We start from the raw sequence: 23,635 nt of genomic DNA on the forward strand, positions 1-23,635 counted from the left end.
AGAAAAAAAGGTCCTCTCATAAGGCTTCAATTATGAGACATAGTAGCATTTACTAAACCACTTATTCAGCAGGCAGAAAGTGTGAAAGGTTGAAAAATTATGGCTCTAATGGACAGGCTATGAAACACAATTGTGCACACAATTTAATGTAGCCACAAGATACTAAACCAAGGTTATGAAACTGTAATACTGTATGTATGTGGGATGTAGGTGACTTTATCATGCTTTTAATTCCTACTTTGATTTCTGGAATTATTAAAAATGATGCTAGTGTTTTTGTAAATTCATTTTGCTCTCAAAAAGTGTCTACGGGTTAAAGGATAAGCTGACCAAGCACTTACCTGCTACGCTTACAGCTCTTCCTAAATGTACCAATTAAAAAAAATTGGTTCATGAGATAAGCAATGTCTCAGCTTATGCTGTCAAAAAATCCTGTAGACTTTACCTGTAGACTTTACAAAGACAATTAATTAATTAATTAAATTCATTGTGTAAATAATTACATATTGACTTGAATGGCCTTCCAAAGATTTTTGAGTGTTTTTACAGCTCAAAACACACATTTTAGCATGACATATTGTAGTTACATTAAGAAGTCAAAGTTTTTTAGGCTGGTGGTACTCTTAGTCCATGAACTTGTGAACCAGTATGAGGATGTATTCATTGAGCACTTTGGTAAGTCGCTCTGGATAAGGCCATCTGCCAAATGCCATAAATGTAATTGTAAATCTCAGACAGTGATGCTGGCCTTAACACTGCTCTTCCCTTGAACCGATATTACACAATGAAAATCAAATTCATAATCGACTCATGGTCAGAATCACAAATAAATTAGACACCCCTCTGTTCTGCAGTCTGAATACACATAAGTGCACTTATTAGGAAAAGCACAATAATCAGAGCATATTCTTCCAATCTAATACAGGCTACACTAACTGCACTGACTACAAAGTCCTAAACAGAGCAAAACCATTCAAAAGTCATAGCTTGTTGTATCTTGCTGATCTCCTGAAACAGTATAGCCCATCCAATAAATGTTTTTAAAAGCAGATTAAAAAAAATTTTGCTTATCACAGGCAAAATTCGCCTGAACTTATAACATGTATAACTTGTGTATTTGGTATAACCAACTCATTTAGGCAGAGACTCGCCTCAGATGCTTGAAGAGTAGCTTTATTAAATGCAAACTGAAAAAAAAAATCAATCTATTTTCAAATTGTATGGATTTGTTAATAGCGTTAAAACAATTTGCACTCTTAATAAAACATTTTAAACATCATTACTCTGCATTCAGACCCATCACGATTTTTACTACATTCTAGTCACTCTAGTGTAGCAAAACAAGACGAATGCCACTATTGAAAGATGGAAAGATGGCAAAATTCTAATCCTAAAAGCGTTTCCTCTCTTTCTCATTACATATTCTCACTAATAATTCATTTCCATGTAATTCAATCACTTCACAGGCTGATAAATCTCACTCTGAGAGCATCTGAAAGCATATAGAGAGAGTCACAAATAAACACAACCTCAAACAGAGCTGTAGCTAAACATGACAGTTAGTATGAGTACTAATAACTCAGGACACACTACTCATGAAGAAGTCGAAGAAGACAGTAAGGAGAAGTAGATGAAATCTGCGCTCATGCAATACCACACGGGATTTGCCAGAAGTTTACAGATATACAGTACCAACACACATCAGCTGGAGCGTTTCAAGGAGCTGTTTGTGATTTTTTTTCCTGCTGGCAGCAAGGTGAACTACATCCGCGATAAAAACAGACAAAGCAGAATCCTCTTTCCCTTACTGACACGCCCTTCTGGTTAAGCTCCATATGCCTTTTGAGTTGTCTTTTAGGGAAGAGTGTTAGAGCTATGAAGCATTGCTTCAGATATAAACACAATCTACACACAAACCTGAAACAAAGACAGATCCATTACCTAGCAATACTGCAAATCACAGCTTTTCGATGGTATCTATAAAATTCTATGACTGTTATTGGTTTTAGAAATGCTTTTAAATATTACAGGTGGCACCTTTAAATGAAACGGTTTATGTTTATGTACAAATGGAATTTGTGAGCTATTTTCAGTCTTTAGAGGTTAGTCTGTGATGATTTAGACATTTAGTTTGCACATGTTGGCGCTTTTGCATTCTCCTTAAGCCACTCATATGGTGCTATCTGTTACAACCAAACCCGAAAAAAAAAAAAAAAAAAAGTTTTGCATACAATATGGCAGATAATTCCCACAATGCAGCACAAACATCATGTCAATTCCCAGGCGTTAAACGGGTCACCTGTGTGCAGGTTGAAGGTACACTGATATGAATTTTTGTACATTATGGACTCAAACCAGAAAGAGAGGAAATCTGGGATCTGGAACATTTTACAGTGTCTTGAACCAGTCTTAGCATTTTTTTTTATAGGGCCCAGGATTTCTTGCATTGTCCATGGATCCTGTGGACATGACAATAAAGCTGTGCTGTTTTTGGCCAAATCTGGGTTCGACTGGCATCTCATACCATACAGATGCAGAAATGCCAGATGTGCAGGGCGTATGTTTACAGTCAAGCGGAACAAAACTCACACAGTGCAAGCAGTGCAGGTACAGCTCCACTGTAGACATCATGGAAGCTCAGCATATTCGCATCACAGTAACAGCAGAGTCAGACCAAAGACTATAAATGATCACAGGACTATTATCCATTGTCTTCTTGTTCTGTTTGCTGTCACACTGTGATGATGCCAGACGAGCACAGTGCTTTAAGTCTCTATGACAACAGCTGAGCAAGCGGGTCTTGTTTAAAGAGTTATAAAAGAACTTTATTTACTTCCTAATTTCTTCCTGCCCTCAACCTCTCGATCATCTCTCATCATCTTGATCATTCTCACTCAGGTTTCGATATTGGAATTCATCATTTTTTTTAAAGGGCACATTATAGCATGTACATGTTTGTTCATTCTCATAACTCTAAAACATCTGGAGCCTAACTGTGTCTCCAACAGTGCATACAGAGCCTCAATCCTCAATCTCTTATTGGCCCCAGCTATCCCTATCATCGCTCTCGTCCGTATTGGACTCGTATCCGGAGGCAATACCCGATTCTCTGAACCCAGGAAGCTCCAATGTGCAGAACAGGCGAGCCTCGGTAGGAGAACTCTCACTTTGCTCTTCATCTGGACCCTGGCCTGAATCCCGGTCCTGCTCTGGCTTCTTCTCACCGACCGAAGGCTCTGGAAAGAAGTCGAATGGATCAAGACGAACCACGTTAGGCTTCTTCAAGGGTGAGAAACGAGGAACATTGTCTCTCAGAGCGATCTCCAACAGGCTGTCCTGAGATCCCACTGCAGGAGACAGAGGATTCAATAAAGTTAAAAAATCTGAATTTGCTACTAGGCATTGTCTACTTTTTTTGCAAGATTTGTGATGTAGAAAGGGGGAGGAGAAAAAATAAGAGTGGTGAAAGCTCACTGGTGGAGGTGGATGAGTGTGTGCGGAGCTCTAGCTCCTGGATGTGTTTGATCAGCATGGAGAGGTGCTGCAGGAGCTCGCCATTCTGCTGCAGGAGCTGCTGAGCTCGAACCTGAGCCTCTGTCCTCGCCCGCGCCTCCAAACACAGCTGCTGCTGGAGCAGGGCGGCCTGACAATGACAAACAACAAAAAAAAAAAACAAAATAACAATTAACAACCATCGAATTCGCAAATTGATGTGGCTACAAACTGTGCTTGCAGTTAGCAGTCTGAAATTAGCATTCAGTTTACTAAGGCTGTAGCACGTCAAGCAAACTGCGCCTACTAAATGTACAATCTACAATCTCTTGTCACCAGTACTAGCAAATGCTTCTGCAATATGGCTGAGAATGAAATGGTCTGAGGTACAACATTTTCAGTTTTACCACTAGGCTTGTTCCTGCCATCATTCCTGCTTGATATACAGTAGAAGGTCTATACTATGTGGGTGGTGTGCATGACAGCTCTGTTTTCTGTCAGAAAGGCTTGCATGAAGCTAGTCAACAGCACAGTCGGTGCAAGTGTCAAACGGCTCTTCTTGTAATTGACTTTCAATGTTGGAGCTTCCATCTGTGAGATCAGGAGCTGTTTTCAGCTCGTCACTTGCTGCTGGGACTGTCCACAGAGCAGCCAATCATCCAGATAGGGGAGTACGCATAGACTCTGTTGGTGTAGTGGTGCAAGGTTTCCAGGGCAACTACCATGGATTTTGTGAAGAGGGTGAGTACTCCTCTAGGGAGTACTAACCCCAAGGGAAGGACCTTGAACTGATATGTCATTTGGAATGTGGACATCCTTCAGATCCATGGTTGCAAACCTAACAGTTTCATAGCTCCAGCATATCTGGTATGCAAGCAGTTTAACAAGACATTTAAGTCTTTTTTTGGAATCGGAAAATATCTAAAAACACTCATTTTCACCCCATCACCGGGAGAGTGAGAGTTTGAATTTCAACAATGCCACATGCCAGGAGCCAGATTTGGTCGTGCTCTCTCGCACTCTTTCTCCCTTGTCAATCACAGTGAAAGTAGCCAATCATGTGCATCTGTGAGCTCATGTATGCGGAAGAGGACTGATAGCACTGTTCTCCGAGTGTGTTACACTGCCCTGTGTTGCCACATGTGCAGCAGTTCGAAAAAATGCAACTGGCTGGCTTCAAGTGTCTTGGAGGAAGCTTGCCTTAGCCTCTGCCATTTGGTAGCTGTTGTATGATATGGGGAAAGCTGGCTAGTGGGAGAGGAGAAAATGAAAATGAAAATTGGCAGAGTCTGACAGTGAAACTGTAAACGATACCCTGTGGAGAGTGTGGTCATTAGCCTTTGGTCTGTTGTTAACAAGCTCAAAGGGGGGAGAACTATCCCACTGCCAGCTGTGTGATCTCAGAACCGACACTGGGACCCCTTGGTAGTTTCAGTAAATATTAGGAAAAACTATAACTTTTATTTATAACAATAAAAAAAGCCAAAAGATTGCCTTGTTGTTACTGAGGATAAACTTGGGGTTAGATTTCAGTGTAGCCATAGCATTAATTAGCTACAGTAATAACAATGTCAATTGAAGGTCTTCTGTGTGTGTGTTTGCCTGTGCTGAAGCAGCTTGGCTCTTCTGTTCCTGCTGTTTGAGCTGTTTCTTCAGGAGCTGGACCCGGTGGCTCAGTGACAGGCGCTCAGGGACTGGAGACAGCAGTCCTGACGGCTCTATTTCCACCACGGCATCTTCAGAGACCTGGGGACAGAGAAGAGTTTCATTAATTTATTGATTTTAGTCTCAGGAAATGGATTGAGGCTAAGACTTGTTTCCAACGGTTTGCCTTTTGAGTTCTGAGAACACAGCGAACTGTATAGATAAAAGTTTTGACATTACATTATTATATTCTTTCTTATTATATCTATATTATATAATATAAATAATAAGAAAGAATATGATACCATTATGTAATATTATATATATATTATATATATAATATTTTTAATCCTTATTTCTATCACTCAAAATGAATTAGATGGTTACTGAGAATCTAAGAGTCTGACTGTCTTTGGATTTCATATAAATAATGATGCAAGTGAGATCATGTTGTGTCAGAAATATGCATTATTTAATGCTAAACATTACAAATATATTTTTTAAAAAAGCCTCCTCATCATGAAGTCTTTTTTAGACAGCTTGATACTGTGAAAGCTCAGGTATATGAGTGCTGTTGATACGCAGCCTGTGTATATTTTATTCATTATAAACTTGATAGAAATGCTAAAACAACATGCAGCATTTATGCTGTAGGCTGTATTATTCATTACAGCACAGAAGAAAACATCAAAATCCCATATGAAAACTGGTGGTATTTTCATGTTATCCAAGATGACTTATTTAATACTGTTTATAAACCTGTAGCCAATCATGTGTCTGCAGTGCAGTGCATAAACTCATGCAGATACATTCTGATATAATCACTCTTTACACAGAACACACACCAAACCTTGAGAGCTGGGCTAGAAGAGCAGAAGGCCACAAATGTCAACTGTCCAGTTTTGGTGAGCCAGTTTCAGTGAATCTGTACTTTCTGAAAATTCTGAAATCGTTTTTCTATCTTTTAAAAAACTGCATTCATTATGCATGTTTATCAAAGTGCATCTAGGGAGTACCTTCACATCTGTCTTCTGCATCATCTCCTCTGGGTTGGTATCAGCATCTGGAGTGTCCTCCTCCTCTCTTCTCTCCTCCTCGCACTTAACCAACCATTCTGCCAAAACAAATCGGAAAAAATCCTGTTAAAAATAGTCCATTTGACTAGTACAGTTAAAAGCACTTGTAATATTATCAACGGTTTTGGCTTCAAAAATAAGAACTTGCTCTCCTACACCTCTGAACTGAATCAGGAGATCCTTCAATGAGCATTACTCGGGGGAAAAAGGCCTTCCTTTTACAACTTGACAGCTTCTCTTACCAATGATATCCACCAGAGTGTCCTAAGGTTAACACCATGACAGGCCCTGACGGCCCTCTGGCCACAGCTTCTTGCAGCTATGTCTACAATGGTGAATTTAAACATAGTCCATTCAGAAGGCTCTCCTGGGTTTACCAGGTAAATCTGGCATGCAACAAATGTTACAATCTTACCCCCAAGTGTTGATCACTTGAGAGCTCTGCCCCTCTCTTTTGCTGAATGTCCAATAAAGTCTGATGATTCAATCACAGAATCAATCATTACCCTTATGAGCACTTATGAGCAACCTTGTGTTTGAAGATTGTATGTGGTTTTGACAGTCCACATCTCAAACAGACATCTAGTAACATTTCATCACTCAGGTTTAAATCTAGGAGGCTGTTCCTGCCAATCATATCGCCGTGACTCCCAACAGGAGCACTGAAATCCCCCAGTGGAACTATGCAATCAGTAGGACAGGGGGGGTCCGATCTTATCTGCAAAGGGCCATTCCAATCAAGCAGGAGCCACACCTGATTCAACCTGTTTAACCAGCTGATCCTGGCTTCAATAGACTATCAGGTGTGGCCTCTGCTTGGTTGGAATGAAAACCTGCATCCACACCAGCCCTTTCTGGTTAAGACTGGACACCCCCGCAGTAGGATGTACCCTCTCAAGCACCTGCCCCACTTTCTCCAAGAAACCTGACCAATCTGAACTGCCATTTGATACTCTTGACAACTCTAGATGCATCCCTCTTGTCCGCTAGGAAAGCTCTACCTGCAAGTGCCCAAGTGAGGTATATCTCCTGTGGGAACTCTGAGAATCCCTGATTGAGAAGTTTGGTATCAGAGACCATGGGTGGATGTAAGGCCGAGTATATCTAGTCCATACCTTTCCTTCTTGCATACTGCTTCAGATGATGAAGTGTCCCTGCCATTGAGGTGACATTCCATGGTACCAAAGCCAGATAAGACAGGTCTAGTCTAAGACGATCCATAAACTCTGACTCCAAAACCATTCGTTAAACCAACCTGTTTAGTCAACTGATCCGATGAAACGAAATTTTTCTTAAGGGGATAGAAAATGATCTGTAAATGATCTGTAACATTCACCAGACACGAAACCTTTATGATTAGCTCTGCAACAAGACATATTATTGTGACATGAAAATTCTTTGCTGAATCAGAAAAAAGGAACTTAAATATAGACTTACCATCCACAGTGTCCAGGCTCTGTTTATGACAAACCTCAAACGCCTGGCCGACTGTCTGCACAATTCTCATAGCCTGACTCTAATACCAGAACAATGGAAGAGAAGGGGAAAGGAAAGACATTAACGGCATACAATTGCAATCATTTTTGATAAATGGGACTATACTCCTATTTTTCTCTATTTCCTTCCTATATTTCTTTGTAATTGTAGATAACTAATTGTGTATCGAATTCTGCACAATTTCTTCAGGAAAATGTAACCATTGGAGCTTTTGGTGAAATCAATAAAAAGGAGATTAGACCAACCTCTACCAAACTCATTAGTATTCAACCCTGATCACACAAGCTTCAAGCCTGTTCCAAATCCATACCAAATCAATTCATCTGCTCTGCAGGAAGACATTAAAAATCACATTTGTCTACTGGTTTGTCTATACAATGTCAATTAGCTGACTGACCTTTCTCTTGGATTTGAAAACGTTGCATCGGAACACATTGCTCTTCTTATCTTTTGCAATATAACTGAAGATTTTAAGGTCTTGGGAGTCATGGGACACATAGAATATTCTGGGAATGGAAAAAAAATACATATGATACAATAAAATAGACCAATGCGAGTTAACATTTCAAGAACAACCAGAAAATATAAATATATTCAAATCATATGTATTCAGCAGATCTGAAAACTGAGAAGTAATTTAGGATTCATATTGACTTACAGAAAATTATACACTCATATGCTGATTTATGGATGTACGTACAATTGGTATTATTTCATACTAGCTGCGAAAGAAGCTAATAAATTTATGGATTTACCGTTAACAATATAACTTGAACATGGCACTATGTTAGCGTCAGCTGTCAGCGTTGTGTTATTTCTGGTTTGTGTCATAGTTTATTGTGTGTTTATGCTCTACTCATGTACATCGCCGTTGTTTCAACTTTGGCAAGAGTTAGTCACTTACTTGCACATAAGAATAAAGAACAGGACACTCTTATTGGATGTTGCACGAATAAAATCTTCAGAGGAAATACTTTCCCTTTTATACACATTTACGAAAGCTAATTCACGTCTTCACATGTCTGGTGGCCTAACCTTATTGGTCCATTCAGCGTTTATGATTAAATAAAGATTAATTGCTATTGAAAGAGCTACCCATAGGCTGTGTGGACTTCATGCAGGTGGTGTAATAAAACCTGCTCATTGCCCCATATCCTCCTTCCCCTCTTCCCTTTCTTCCACTAGGGAGTCTCTAATACAGTGTAAAATACACAGTGTTTAATAAGTGCTTTATGCAGTTTTAAGATAGTTATGCACTGATTGGTGTTGAGTAAGAGAAGATGGTAACAGTTCAAGAACTCGGGTACTGTGTTTACACTGTCATGCATCTGGACAATGGAAACGCTCAGTTCTTATCTCACAACTTGTTTTCTCCTCCCTGGAGCTTGAGGGCCATTTGAATTTACTTTCCAGAATTAATAAAAATGTTATCACTTATCATAGAAATATGTTTTTGAATGAAACGTTTTAGCAGGGAATTGATCTTTACATGATTTTTAACCAGTTTAAGGGTGCTTTTACACTCGAGTCCAGACTCAGAACCAAATTTGGGCTCGTTTAAGGACACGGCTCATAATCGCAGGTTTGTGTTCACATAGAAGAATTCCTACGGGGCTCGATTGCGCAATTCCATACGTCACTTTTGTGAACCCAGTTTTGCTGTTTTTATAACTTTGCTGTCATACCAACACTCAAGTGGATAAGAAAACCGTGTTTTGGATGCCGGGCGTGTCATCTGCATTCATTGGCTCTGTACTTGCACTCTGCACAATGACAATAAAGTTTAATCTAATCTAATCTAATCCTGCAGGAAGACTGCAGACAGCAAACGAGGAGCTGATTGTTTTTCACTGTGCTCTGCAAGCGCTCGTGAACTCCAGAAAGCTGAGCCACAGATTCCAGTCATATGAAAGTCGGTTTTATAGATCAGTAATCATCTTAACGAGTTTCCTGGCATCACAAAACTAGAAACATGAAGTAATGCGACAAGAGGAACCAATCATCGTTACTCAGCATTACTTCCTCACCTGAACTTTTAAAGACTGTTTTCTCATGTTTGTCCAAGGTCATAATCAACAGTAGCCCAGATAATAATTAAAATCTTTCCATAAAAAGTTGTTCATTAGAAATGATTAAGCCCTATCAATACATTTCATACCTGTAAATAGGATCCTGTGCCAATGTTACATGACTTTCATCCCAGCTGCATGCATTTTTCTGGAGGAAATAAGTAGCAAAAAGTTACAAATCCTGTCATTATGAGATCTGCCATACTAAAAGATCAGACAATGTCCTTCAGGACCTTTTTTTTCTTATGCAACACCACTTTGACACCATCCACCGCTACGACAAGGCTGACTTTCATCTTCTTGATGTTCTTCACTTTAAACTCATACTGGAAAAAAACAAAAACAAACAGAAAGAAACTTGTCATATTACCAAGAAACCACAAAATACCTCCGTCCTGAAGGCTTTACATCTGCCTGGCACAAAGCACTGCTTTCAGATCACACTAAAGGAAGACCAAAAGAAAGGCAAAGAACATTATTTTTGTTTTTTCCTCGTTTGTCTCGTCAAGAAAATCAGCATCAGCTCATCAATTATTTATTTTCAGCTCCCTACATAGAGGCTGTCCTTTTTAACTAGATACTCAGCGATAAACCTAGGCTGTCTATTAAAAAAAAAAAAAAAAAAGTAGAAGGGTTTTCGCTCTCAGAGCAAACTGGTGCAATGCTGCTGCCATAAATCTATAAGCCGGCACTGGAGCAAGTCCAAAATAAAAATGTATGCCCTTGGCTGGAAGTGCTCTTAAAAGAAGAGGTTCTATTCTCCGAATGTCTTTTATTCACTCGCAACATCGTCACAAGAATGTCTTGCTTCTTCTTAGAGAAGAAATGTTATTTGAATACATTAATGATTAATGAGACAGAGAAATAGCTCAGCTGGATATATCATCTGTGTGCTCTAGAAGCAGCACTAAATGATAGACAGTCAGATAGACTCCAGAAAAAAGGGAAAAAACAACAACTACAAAAAGAAAAACCCCAAAAACATACTATATGTTATATAAAAAGATACTGTATCTTTCAGGGTACAAAAAGTTAAAGGATTTTTGTGTGCATAATTAGACCTTAATTTTTTTATTTAATTTTGTTTTTTTGTTCTACAAGGAACATACATACTGTGACCAAGATTGGCATTATTTCTACAATAATACAAGAATATTAATATGGTTACATAGTTGTTATATGTATATACATACTGTATATACATTATATATACATTGCACGACATTTTCCACTCAGTAAACACCTTTTTTTCAATTCAATTAAAGTCATATGGATCATATGGATTTGACATATTCAGTCCATTTATTCCAAATAAAAAAAAAACTTCTATCTGGATCTTTTAAAGAAAAAGAAAGCCTTTCCATCACATACAGTATATACTGTATTATATCTATCCATTCTTCAGACAAAGGTGGCTCCGGCTTTATCCATTTTCTTGTAATTGTCGTTTTGCTGGCTACCAAAAGAATTAACATCAGCTTCTTATCACTGTTGTCCCACCCATCAAATGAAATATTACTCAAATATATAAATTCACAATTAAAAGGAATTGCCAGGAGCTAGTACCCGACATTCCCAAAAGTTATGATAGTGGTTGGCTTCATTCGCCCCACACAATCTCCCCCAGCCTGCAGCTTTCCCCTGATATCTCTTCTGAGATGGTGTAATAAAAAAAACCTAATAACATTCTTCCAACAGAATTCTCTCCACATCCTCCTGACCTTCATTTAAAAAAAAAAAAATGAGTGCAACTTTTAGAAAACCAACTTTAAAATCCGTCTGCATGCTATTTGCAAATACGACATTTTATTTAAAACCAATCATCAATATAAATATACAATCAAAACATGACCGATATAGACAGCAATATTATTTAGAGTTACCTTCATTATTGTTATACAATTTGTCATTAATAAAATGTACAGTATCATAACCAACCAACCAACCCATTATATAAAATATGCTATATTATTGATGTATTCTAAAATATATGATACTCTGGTATATATGCATAAATAAATAAAGCTTTCAAGTCTGAACTATCATTTTATTCTTTATATTATTTAGATTAAGATGATAATTTATTCCTCATATTACTATATTATATTAATTAATATTAAGAAAAGTTGGGGCAAAATATTAAAATGAAAAAAAATTGAAATAATTAAATAAAATTAAGACATATTACTAAGTTTTAGAATATATAAAAATTTTATAAATATTGTAAATGAAATAAAAATATATTTTAGTAAGTATATTAAGTAAATAAAATTTTATAGAAAAGAGTTATAAATTCTGAAAAAATCATCGAAATTATTCTAATGTTATAGATTATATGTTGAACAATCATGTCTTGTAATAGAGTGAAATGATTTTCAATAAAAAGAAAGAATTCATTACTTAAATAATTCAAATAATATTGGTTGAAAATGAAACCCACTTACCCGGACCCTTCTCATGGCTGCCAGGATGTCCAGCCTGCTTTGTGGACGCACAATGTCCAAAGTGCCAATAAACTAGAGGGGACGGAGGAGAAGGTGGACATGGGTACATAATTTAAACTCACATCTAATATACGACCTGCTGACACACACACACACACACACACATTCAGCGCATCAGACAGCCTCATCAGTGACACTTCTATCCCGTCACACGCACCTTCACCTGGAACGCAATGCCACACTGGAAGCTGTCATCACTGTCGTCCACCAGGTTATATTTTGTCTTCTCAGGCATCGTGCGTGTTATCGTAAGTGATATGGAGCCGAATACGAGCCTTCACAGGAAGCCTCCGGTGGCTGACGTGTGTGTGTGTGTCAAGATCATATCAATCAGAATAACCCTGATCATCATTCCACTCTAACAGATCTGTATTTATCTCTTAAATAATAGCAATATAGAAAGAAGAATCACACCAGCCTGCCTCACCTGATGAACAGAAGAGAGAAATCCTCTGCAGCTGCCAGTCGTGCATCTGCTCACTGCGTCCAGCTGTTTTATGGTTGCAGCCTCTCCTCGCCTCGTGATGTTTAGGAAGCTTGGAGGGACTGGATGGGATTCGTTATGAAAAGCTGACATCTAGTGGTGGATCGAGTGCTAATGGTTCATAACTGGGAGTCAAGAGCATCCAATGCTGGGTAATTTTAGGGTTTTTTCCCTGCTTGAACCAGTGATGTCACCGGACAACCCACTATTCCTTCACCGTAATGAAAAGCAGAGATGTCTAGCAAACAAACAAACATACCAATAAATAAATCAGTATTGAATTGTGACCCTTCCATAGACCCTATTCCAGCAAAAATAAATAAATGTCCCCACAGCATAACAGAGCCACTGTATACTCTATACCTTTCTTTATATATCCATGTCAAGCTTCAGAATGTGTTCTCAGTGACACTGACCTTGCCGTGGTTGTTAGTGCCTCGAGTATTTCAGGAACTGTTGATCTCTTGAGATTTTCACACACAACAGTTTCTAGAGTTTACACAAAATGGTGCGAAAAACAAAAAACACACAGTTTCCCAGTTCAGGTTCGAGCTGACAGGAAGACTACGGTGACTCAAATAAGCACTCTTTACAACCATGGTGAGCAGAAAAGCATCTCAGAACACACAACATGCTGAACCTTGAGGTGGATGAGCTACAACAGCACAGGACCACATCAGGTTCCACTCCTCTTAGCCAACAAGAGGAATGTAAGGCACCGAAAATGGACAGCTGATCAGTGTTTTTAAAAAAAAAAAAAAAAAAAAGTCCAGGTGATGTTTTTTCCAATCAAGTGTATATTCACTGACATGTATTTTTTTAAATAATTAATTTATTTTTTAAAAAGTGCTTTTTCAGTTGTCTCCTGAAACGATAAGCGGAACATTATAAGAGAAATAGAGCACTTCAGGGCGTGATCATCATTACAAATCTGTCAATTTCACCTCAGAACTTTGTGACAATAAATTAATACATCTTTCCAAAAGGCTTTTAGCTTTTAAACAGCCCTTGTAAAGATTTAAAGAAATCTATTATACTGTTATATGCTATACAGCTAAAAGTTTGTGGACACCTGATGATCACACCCATATTTGCTTTTTGAACATTCCATTCCAGATTTATTCCCTTTGCTGTTATAATAAGCTCCACTCTTCTGCGAAGTCTTTCCACTAGATATTGGAGCGTCTGGGGTTCAGTCAGTGTTCCAGTTCATCCCAAAGGTGTTCATTGGGGTTGAGGTCAGGGCTCTGTGCAGGACACTCGAGTTCTTCCACTCCAACCTTCACACACCGTGTCTTCATGGAGCTCGCTTTGTGCACAGGGGCATTGTCATGCTGGAACAGGTTTGAGCCTCTTAGTTCCAGTGAAGGGAAACTGTAATGCTACAGCACACAAAGACATTCTAGACAATCGTGTGCTTCAGACTTTGTGGCAACATTTTGGAGAAGATCCACATATGGGTCAGGTGTCCACATACTTTTGGTCATATCGTGTATCCCACTTTTATCGTATTTCTGGTTTTTTTTTAAGGTGCTGGTATATCTTTGTTAGACTTTTGTCAGAAGTTGCTGTGCCTGAATTTTGCCAAACAGCCCAAACAAGATGAGGTTTTTCTGCTTATAACATACACCTGAAATGTACTTTTAAAATCTTTCCTATGCATTCTTCCTGCAAATATCGAATTGGCTAAGGAACCAGTTTAACAAACACGGTGGTTAAAAAAAAAGTGTCAGTCTTCCTAAAGACGTCTAAAAGTGATTTCCTCACGCAGTGAATGTTACGCTTTGATCAAGTTGTTGGATAGTTACATGCTGTAGTGCCACAGACCTAATCCTAATCAGTTCACTGTCTTATCTGTCTTATCTGTCCAAAATGTCCTCTATGGTCCTGCTCTCCAGACTTTAAAATACTAGAACTTTACTTGTGATTGAAATACATGCCAAAGCGAAACATAAAGGATATTTCACATATATGATCATCAGGAAAGGAAAAGGCATATCTGGTAATATTTCGTCACAAGCTCCTGGTGAGTCAGTTCTGTCACACGATACTGGTGATGAGTCATTTATGATTAAAGCATCCATCATAATCACTTTATCCAACAGCACATCAATAGAGGCTGAAGTAAAGATCAATAACTCAATCAATTACTGTCACAGCTTCAAAATGTGATCCGGTCACGTCAGATAACGTTACAGCTCACTGCAAAATAACAGTGAGGGATATGCTGAGTTGTGCCAAATGGTTACAAAGAGGGTATATAACAGCAATTAAAAAAATATTAATTACTACGGATACAAATTAAGCTCCAAATAACAGATCTTACAGTATTCAGGCCATGTTTTGCCAGTACAATCGAGCATAATTTTTATATTCCTGTTGTTAAAATCAATGTTTAATTGTAACAGGAAAACTTTTTATACTTTCTGAATAATATGTGATAATACTATTTAGTAACAGGAATTACCCTCTTAAACTATGAATTATTCAGTAATGACTAAGGAACTAACAGTCACCTCATCATAGAACTATTTATTTCAAGACAAGCTTGTGAACGTAGTCTTGTGTTTAAGTCCTGCTGGTTTTGCTGAATCCGCCGTGACCCCTCACATGCCTTGTGACACACTGTGGTCCAAATTTGCGTCATCAGACCAGACTCAGTTATAAATACACACACAGTCAACAGCATGACTGATATGTTGCTCCACGAGGAGAATGTTCACGTTTCGCAAGTTAGGCAGGAAAGACCACCTAAGAACACACTGCATCTTCTCTTTGTGCCTTTATTATTGTGTTCTTTAATAGAGGAGATGTTTCACTGTGCCGCTTTACACCTCCAAGTAGCCTCCAATTAAGGGGGTACTTCAATGGGCTTTGAAGTCATTTTTTGAGTGAGATAGAGAGAGAGAGAGAGAGAGAGATAGAGAGAAAGAAATAAATATAAATAAAATATAAAGCAAATGACCTATAATCTAATCCAATCCTAATACCTTCTATTATACTATTTTATATATCTCCGTAATTTATATGAATTAATTCAATACTGCTTCAATATGTTTATTTTATTCGGTATTGTTATTCAGTAGTGTTTATTTTATTCTTTGCCTTTTATTCGTTAGTATTGTTTGTCTATATAATTTTTTTAATATTATTTTGCTTCGGCAACATTATTAAAACAGTCACACCAATAAAGCATACTTTGAACTTGAACTAGAGAGAGACAGAGAGAGAGAGAGAGAGAGAGAGAGAGAGAGACTGGGAGTGAATGTAGGAGAGAGACATGGAGAAAGACATTAAATAGTGTGTGAGAGAGAGAGAGAGAGAGAGAGAGAGAGAGAGAGACCAGGAGTGAATGTAGGAGAGAGACACGGAGAAAAATGTTGAATAGCGAGAGAGAGAGAGAGAGAGAGAGAGAGAGAGAGAGACTGGGAGTTAATGTGGGAGAAAGATATTAAATAGCGAGAGAGAGAGATGGAGTGAATGTGGGTGAGAGACAAGGAGAAAGATATTAAATAGCGATAGATAGATAGATAGATAGATAGATAGATAGATAGATAGATAGATAGATAGTGTGTGTGTGTGTGAGAGAGAGAGAGAGAGAGAGAGAATGAGAGTGAATGTGGGAGAAAGATATTAAATTGTGAGAGATCAATAGATGGAGATGGAGAGAGAGAGAGAGAGAGAGAGAGAGAGTATGAATGAATGAATAAATCTGACCTTTGACCAGGAGTATATAGAGAAAGTGAAAAGAACTGACTCTAGGAAAGCTATTAAAAGAGAGACATAATAAGTGAGAGACATGGATCGAAAATGGACTGGGTGCAAAAGATAGAATAATAATGAGAAAACACATTGCGAGGTAATTACAAAAGGACAGAGAGAGAGTGATTAGAGCGAGAGATGGAAACGGAGGTGGAAAAATAGACACAAAGATAAAAAGAGAAACAAAAACAGAACGTTTAGGACAGAATGACAGAAAATAACTGATAGAGAACATTTTATACAATGATAGCCAGAGAGATTGTGAAAGAGATGGAAAATGGAGGGGACCTGGTGAGAACGTTAGAAATGATTGAGGGTCAGAACGAAAAAGAGAGGAAGACATGTAGAGAAACACACAGAGAGAGTGATTATAAGAGAGAGAGAGATAGAGAGAGACTTAGAGGGATAATAATTATGAGAAAGACAATCAATGACTCAGAAAGTGAGACAGAAAGAAAACACAGGGAAAGAGTGACTGATGAAAGAAAGAAGAGATAGAGAGAAAAATATACAGTAGATAGAGAATGATAATGAATAGCGAGACGATGCTCCATTTTCCCTGAGTATTAGCACCTGAAACATGTTTCCCAGCTATTCACCTTCCACATGCTTCTGCTCCACCATCTCCTTGCTATTAATCATTGTTCTAGTCTGTTTTTTTTTTCTTTATTATTCTCAGTTCTCAGTATTTCTGTCATTCTCGGTTCTCACTTGTTCTCAGTCTGCTTCTGGTTGCCAGCTAGTCTGAGGTTCATACTGTGTTTGTGATTCAGTTCTGCTTTGTGGCTCAAACAGCGTGGATTTTCCAGGAGAATTTATCTGGAAAGTTCCTTGGATGAGCACGGAAACGTCATCATGACTGAAATCATTATGAAATAAACATCAACCGGATATCCTTCACAGACAGATTTATAAACATATTCCCTGCATAATAAAAGAGTTACGAGAAAGCAGGAGTGGATAATATTTGACGAATTGTACCTAATTACTATACATAAGTATTAATTTGGGATATTTATAATTGTATTTGTATCCATTTGTATCCTCATTAAAACCTTGGGTAAGCAACGACTTGTATAAAATGGGGTGTCTTTTCTTTTGCCTCCCTAGAAGGCACGGATTCCAGCTAATTTGAAAAGGCATGTTTTGCTAATTTGCTAATATTAACTAAGTTATCTCATTTGTTCTTTGCTAATGCCAGGTTAGACTAGCATCAATTCCAGGAGCTAACATAAACTGGCTAGGCAGCAAGTCCAGTTCTCGCTAATGCTAACTATTGGTTATTTACGTGACATTTTACTTCTGATTAATTCATTAGTAAACTACATCGCTTTAATCATGTATATGACCAGCCATCTAAATGACTAAATTATGTTTTTAAGCAAACTATAATATCTATAATAATGTGTGGATTTATATATATATATATATATATATATATATATATATAAATAGAGAAAGTGAATGAAGAAAATGGTAATGAAATGAAAGAAATAATAATAAAGATAATTTGGGAGGAAGGGAATGATTAATGAGACAAACAGAGAGAGCAAGAATGATTATGATAGAGAGTGAGAAAAAGAAAAGATTTATCATATAAGAAATACAAAGAAGAAAAAAGAATGGAAGTTCCTTTTCCAGGAATGATTTAAAGTCTTAAATAAATAGATGATTTAAAGCAATAAAGTGGCTAAAATGACTGGCAATTACATATATATATATATATATATATATATATATATATATATATATATATATATATATATATATTCATTTATTCCTGTGTGCTAGTGTGATGTCAATCTGTCCTCGAAGAAAAGCTCTAATTGTCCATTTGAGGCTCAATGTGTTACAGAACACCCAAAGTGGCACTGAACACAAAGAACGGGACATTTCGTCTCATCCACCCAACACCACAGTGATTGTTAAGCACCCATTTTATAATTTTCTCCTGATTTAACGCCGGACTGATAATGGGGTGTCATCATGCCAGTTCAAACCAAGAGGACACGTCTCCACTCCAAATCACTTAAGCTCTGTGACAGTCTGAGAATTTACATAAGTGCAAATATTTTCTCTAAGAACAGGAGTAGAGAAAAAATGGGAAAAGATCCACTCACTATTATGTTCTAGATCATTCTGATTTACTTTATTCTTATGAACTCCATAGATTGGCTAGGAACACAAAGCTAGCACGTGAACTAATTCGCTAGTAACACAAAGCTAACATGTGAACTAATTCACTAAGAACACAAAGCTAACATGTGAACTAATTCACTAAGAACACAAAGCTAGTACATGAACTAATTCACTAGTAATACAAAGTTAGCATGTGAACTAATTCACTAGGAACACAAAGCTAGCATGTGAACTAATTCACTAGGAACACAAAGCTAGCATGTGAACTAATTCACTAGTAACACAATGCTAGCATGTGAACTAATTCACTAGTAACACAAAGCTAGCATGTGAACTAATTCAATAGTACAAAACACTAGAATAATAGTAAGATTAATTATTAAAAACAATAAATTAATTTTAATAATTAAATTAACTACATCTTTTATACTTTCTGAGACAGATGTATAACCAAAGGGGAAAAAAAGCAAGTATACAGTAGCTGTACAGTAGTAGTTTAAGTATATTCAGCCATTTTATTGGTTTGGTCAGCCATTTTGCGGTTGAACATCAGAAATGTCACGTAGGAACTTCTGACACGCGATTATGTTTTGAACATATTTAAACAACCATCACAATCATATTCAAAACATGACCACAATCTCAAGCATGCAAATTTGTAATGATTAGCATGGCTAAGATGAGAAGAAATGTTACAAATGTTAAGGTTAGGGTTCAGGGCAGCGTTAGCGTTAGCGTTCATACAGTTTCTTTAAGCTAATCACATCTGGGCTAAATCGCCCATCAGGTTTAAAGCGAGCATTTCTTTTTGTTTTTTTTTTAATAGTTATTTTTTGGGCGTGAGAATGAAAACAGTGTAGTTATAGTCTAGTGCTAATCACTGAGCTAAATAACAAGCATTTGTTCTAGCTGGATATATTGCAGACTGTCCCGGAATGGCTATTTGTTAGCCATAAATTAGCATACTTTACAAAATTCTGTTGTAGCTGTAGCTAATTTCAGCTACCTCACTGAACATTTTCTGATTCTCTTTAAACAAAACACTTGAGTACACAATTATATAAGTTTTTTGACTCTCATTCTGATTTTATTTTGTCTACAGTCACGCTCTCTCTCTCTTGTTGTGCTTTTGTAGCCAGGCTGACATTTTCTGAGACGGGTCATGAGGCACTAAAAGAAAAAGACAAGCCAGAAGAAAGGCAGGATAGCTAGCTAGACGTAAATATAGAGGGATTTGATGTAGACAATAGTTTTATGCAGGGTTGTTTTTAGCTGTCAGTGGTATAAGAGGTCAGATATTTAGTGTCCCCGAGCCACCAGGGGGCACTGTAAGAATACAGTATTGTATTTTTATGTATGTAATTTGAAATAATAATCCATGGAATTGAAAGCAAACACATTGTTACTTTAGAAAGCTTTCTTCCATCATCGATTCTTCACAGACATGCTGCAAACCCCCAGACTGACCCCTGATCAGAGCACGGAGGTGATGGAGGAACGTGTGACTCACTGTAGATCTGAGGCCCTGTCTGAGCCTCGAGAAGAACAAAAGCCATGCTGAGCATGGTCGGCCGTCGTCATGGAGATCTACCTCCGCTCAGTGGTGCAGGAGAAGAAAAAAAAACACACAGGGTGTTTTACAAACGACTCTTTATCTCTCAGGTGGTTGCAGTTTACTCGTCTGCGCCTGTGGTTTCAGAGCTGTACTCGTAATGACGCACAGGACGAGGTTTAGCGATAAAAGCTTTCCTGTGAGTGGGATGTATGGGCAAACGAGAAAATATATCGGTGAGACAAACGAATGGCCGTCAGGCACCTTATGAAGTGAGTCAGCTGCCTCCTTTCTGTAAAAAATAGTGAAGGCAATGTCGCAAAAACACTACCTATTCAGCAGCTGCAGTAATCAATCAAGAACGCAGTGAAAGCTTGCATTCCAACATGTGGTCACAATAATAATCGTTAACCTTTCAACATTTTATAGTCTTAGAATTTGGAACTGAATTGGGATTCGACTTTGGGATTTGGGATCATATGTCATGAATTGACACAAAATAACGTATAATAATATAGTTACTGAAAATACTGTATAGCATGTAAATATAGTTTGTAAAATGATTTACAAAATAAAAAAAATGAAGTTGTGATTGCGTAAGTATTGTCATCAAACATGTAGAAAATGGTTCTCTGGTTTGATGAGACCAAAATTTGTAGATTTTTTACATTTCGGAACAAACCCAACAGTCCTCATCACGCTGAGAACGCCATTCCGACAGTGAAGCATGGTGGTGGTAGCACCATGGTGTGGGGGGCCGGGGGATGCTCTTCATCAGCAGCTGAGTATACTAACACAGGGATAACTTGAATAATTTTAATTTTTTTTATCTGTAAATATAAAGAATGGTTCTTTATCTCTGCAGATAGCTTTGAGCAAGAGAATATGAGAAATCTAGGAACACTCAGAAGATTGCAGCTGATCATGCTACTTTTGAGTCAGTGAGGTATGACGTAAGTCTTCCATTGTGTATTAAGTGACTTTTTTTTTCCAGAAGAACAACCTCACACTCTTTTAAACAGCAGTTTAAAACTCTTTTCACAACTCTTTTCCGCATAGTTCAGGGTTTTGTATGTCACATGACCAGGAGCAGGATGATCTCATGAGCATTTATAGATTATAATTTTTTTTTTTTTTTTTTGCAAAATGTTTTTCCTGTTTACAAATTAAAAGTCATAATTACAAAACATACACATTTAAAGGGTTTTGACATCATTGTGTCTGCATTTAAGAAGGCTAGTTAGTGCATTAGAGCTCAGTTTGTTCAAAAAGGTTTTTTTGGGGAGATTAGATACATGTGCGAGACATGAAGACATTAGATTTCATAATTTATTCCAACAAAATTCCACACATACATCGTCATACAGTTTAATAAATAAAAACTATATAATTTATAGAAAATCTTTTTTTTCAATAAATATCAGTTATTCAGAGGAGAACAGTAAAATGCTTTTTCACTACTTGATTTGTGCAAAAGTGCGCTCACAGTTTAATTCCAGTGCTTCTTCTTCTTCTTTTTCTTCTCCTTCTTCTTCCCCAAGTTCAGCATCATGATCGTCGACCTCCTGAGTTTTCTTTTGATATCCTTCAACACCTAGTTCCTCACCAGTTCCTGACGGGTTCCAGGCTGGTATCTGGCAGTTACTGACCGATGACCTCAAGTCCACCTCAGCCATGAGCTTGAGACGCTGTTCGGTTCAAGCGCGTGCGTTTGAAGTCCTGCTTCAAGCTTGTCGAGTCATTGGAGACAAGTTCAGGGCATCACTTGTCTGCTGAGCTCCATGTAGAGCGCAGATTTGAGAAACCGAGGGTAGCAGTCTTTCTCCATAAGAGTGTAGATTTTGCTCTGGGCCAGATCGAAGCACGACACAGTCGGCTGCTCCATGTTCTTCTTCGTGATGCTTTTCGTCTCATGATCGAGATTCACCTGAGGTACAAGAGATGGAGAAACTATTAGTTAAAAATAGCAAAAGAGACTATTAAAGAAATAATATTACTTTTAACTATATTTTATGTACAATACACACACACACACACACACAGAGAATCTTGGTCGATGGATAATTACCTCTCTTGGCGCTTCGGCATCAATGAACTCCTCATAGATTTTCTTGGCTTTGGAGCACAGCTTGGAGGACGTCTTTGTGTTCTTGTAGTCCTCACAGGCGAGGTAGAACGCAATGTTTTCCTCACTGTGCTCGGACAGCAGGAACGCTCGGAAGGCGCATAACCCATCTGCATGCAAAACAACAGCATTTTATTTAGACAATAACCCAGAAATGATTCGAAGCATTGTATGGACCTCCAATATCGATTCAGTATCAAAAACGAATAATCGGCATCTTTGCATTTGGTGCGTACTGACCTTTGTGAGCCAGGAGATTCTGAAAGGACGTTCTCCACTTGAGCGCGTCCTCCGTCTTCAGCTTATCAGTTTTGTTGGACAGACCCATGAGATTGAGCTCCTGCTTCAGGAGGAAACTTCCCAAGCGTGCCTTCAGCTCTTTGACTCTGTGAAGGATGAGGAAAGTCATATAAGATCCAAAAATCCATCTTTATTTTACCTTCAAAAGCCCTATTTTAAACTGCATATAATGTTACGCCTGCACCTGCAACTATTTCCTATAGCAATCCTAACAATGTTTTTTTGAATATCTGCTCAGTGAGAACATTCATTAATTGAATAATTTAAAAAAAAGAGTATAAATAAATGCACCGTACCTCTCCAGACAGGTAACTGGCAGTGATTCCAATCCTTGGCACATTTTTTCTCTGAATGTATGATTCCCAGCTGTGTGCTGTACGCTTGGCTAATGTGTGTGTTGTTGCGAGAGTTTGGAGTCTGACAGAAACACAGCAGCACGGTGCTATTTATACAAGAGCACTCAAAGGCGTCCTTGACCTCAGCCAGTAAGGATGAAGTAGGAGGCGCTTCCTTCTACAGAGCTCAGCTGTGATTCATTTCCAGTAGACGGCACTGGCTCCGAGGTTCAAGGCAAAAAAAAAAAAAAAAAAAGGGAAAAAAATAAATAAACAAATGCGTCTAGAGTGATTTGGCTCTGGAAATGTACTGATGCAGACAATTGGCTGAAAGCAGATGCAGGAGGAAAATATTGTTCATAAGAATTTTCACAGGAAGATTGAAGCGGGAATTATCAATAAATGCAATTTTGTGTTATGTAAACCAAATCTGTAATACAATTACTGAAAACGTATCTAAGCCCTGACCAATGGTTTTGATTAGATTTTAGGAATTCATTTTCGTAAATGTATATAAGATGCATTAACAGAGGTACAGCAAGGAGGATGATCTTTGCATGAAGGATATTGAGTCTGTGCAAATGTCCCCATAAATATCAATAATAAGATTAACTCATTATAAAACTCAATTTTCAGGATAAAAGTGGTGGCTTATT

The 23,635-nt window shown here is 37.9% G+C and overlaps 2 protein-coding genes across 2 annotated transcripts; both read right to left on the reverse strand.

Moving 5' to 3' along the window:
- Window positions 1–45: 45 nt before the first annotated feature.
- nos1apb (nitric oxide synthase 1 (neuronal) adaptor protein b) lies at window positions 46–12,850 on the reverse strand. The gene is made up of 11 exons (XM_026937273.3): window positions 12,710–12,850; window positions 12,440–12,579; window positions 12,223–12,294; window positions 10,012–10,104; window positions 9,868–9,926; window positions 8,107–8,215; window positions 7,650–7,728; window positions 6,153–6,250; window positions 5,095–5,238; window positions 3,475–3,643; window positions 46–3,347 (listed from the first exon to the last, which is right to left on the reverse strand). The coding sequence occupies exons 2-11, from the start codon at window positions 12,515–12,517 to the stop codon at window positions 3,037–3,039; spliced, it is 1,212 nt and encodes a 403-aa protein (XP_026793074.3). The 5' UTR covers window positions 12,518–12,579; window positions 12,710–12,850; the 3' UTR covers window positions 46–3,036.
- An 8,453-nt stretch (window positions 12,851–21,303) lies between these two features.
- rgs5b (regulator of G protein signaling 5b) lies at window positions 21,304–23,077 on the reverse strand. Its single transcript, XM_026936933.3, has 4 exons — window positions 22,941–23,077; window positions 22,585–22,730; window positions 22,288–22,454; window positions 21,304–22,146 (listed from the first exon to the last, which is right to left on the reverse strand). The coding sequence occupies exons 1-4, from the start codon at window positions 22,982–22,984 to the stop codon at window positions 21,973–21,975; spliced, it is 531 nt and encodes a 176-aa protein (XP_026792734.1). The 5' UTR covers window positions 22,985–23,077; the 3' UTR covers window positions 21,304–21,972.
- Window positions 23,078–23,635: the final 558 nt, after the last annotated feature.

This window comes from Pangasianodon hypophthalmus, chromosome 4 (assembly GCF_027358585.1).
Source record: "Pangasianodon hypophthalmus isolate fPanHyp1 chromosome 4, fPanHyp1.pri, whole genome shotgun sequence".
In the NCBI taxonomy this organism is placed as follows: Eukaryota; Metazoa; Chordata; class Actinopteri; order Siluriformes; family Pangasiidae; genus Pangasianodon; species Pangasianodon hypophthalmus.

Excerpts from the sequence above, each read along its gene's own strand:
- nos1apb (XM_026937273.3), bottom strand. The coding sequence starts at position 12,517 with ATGCCTGAGAAGACAAAATATAACCTGGTGGACGACAGTGATGACAGC. Across the intron at positions 12,295-12,439 it reads GCATTGCGTTCCAGGTGAAG|TTTATTGGCACTTTGGACAT; the intron begins GTGCGTGTGACG and ends CGTCCCCTCTAG. Across the intron at positions 3,644-5,094 it reads GCCAAGCTGCTTCAGCACAG|GCCGCCCTGCTCCAGCAGCA; the intron begins GCAAACACACAC and ends TGTCATTGTCAG.
- rgs5b (XM_026936933.3), bottom strand. The coding sequence starts at position 22,984 with ATGTGCCAAGGATTGGAATCACTGCCAGTTACCTGTCTGGAGAG. Across the intron at positions 22,731-22,940 it reads CCAGTTACCTGTCTGGAGAG|AGTCAAAGAGCTGAAGGCAC; the intron begins GTACGGTGCATT and ends CATCCTTCACAG. Across the intron at positions 22,455-22,584 it reads GAATCTCCTGGCTCACAAAG|ATGGGTTATGCGCCTTCCGA; the intron begins GTCAGTACGCAC and ends TTTTGCATGCAG.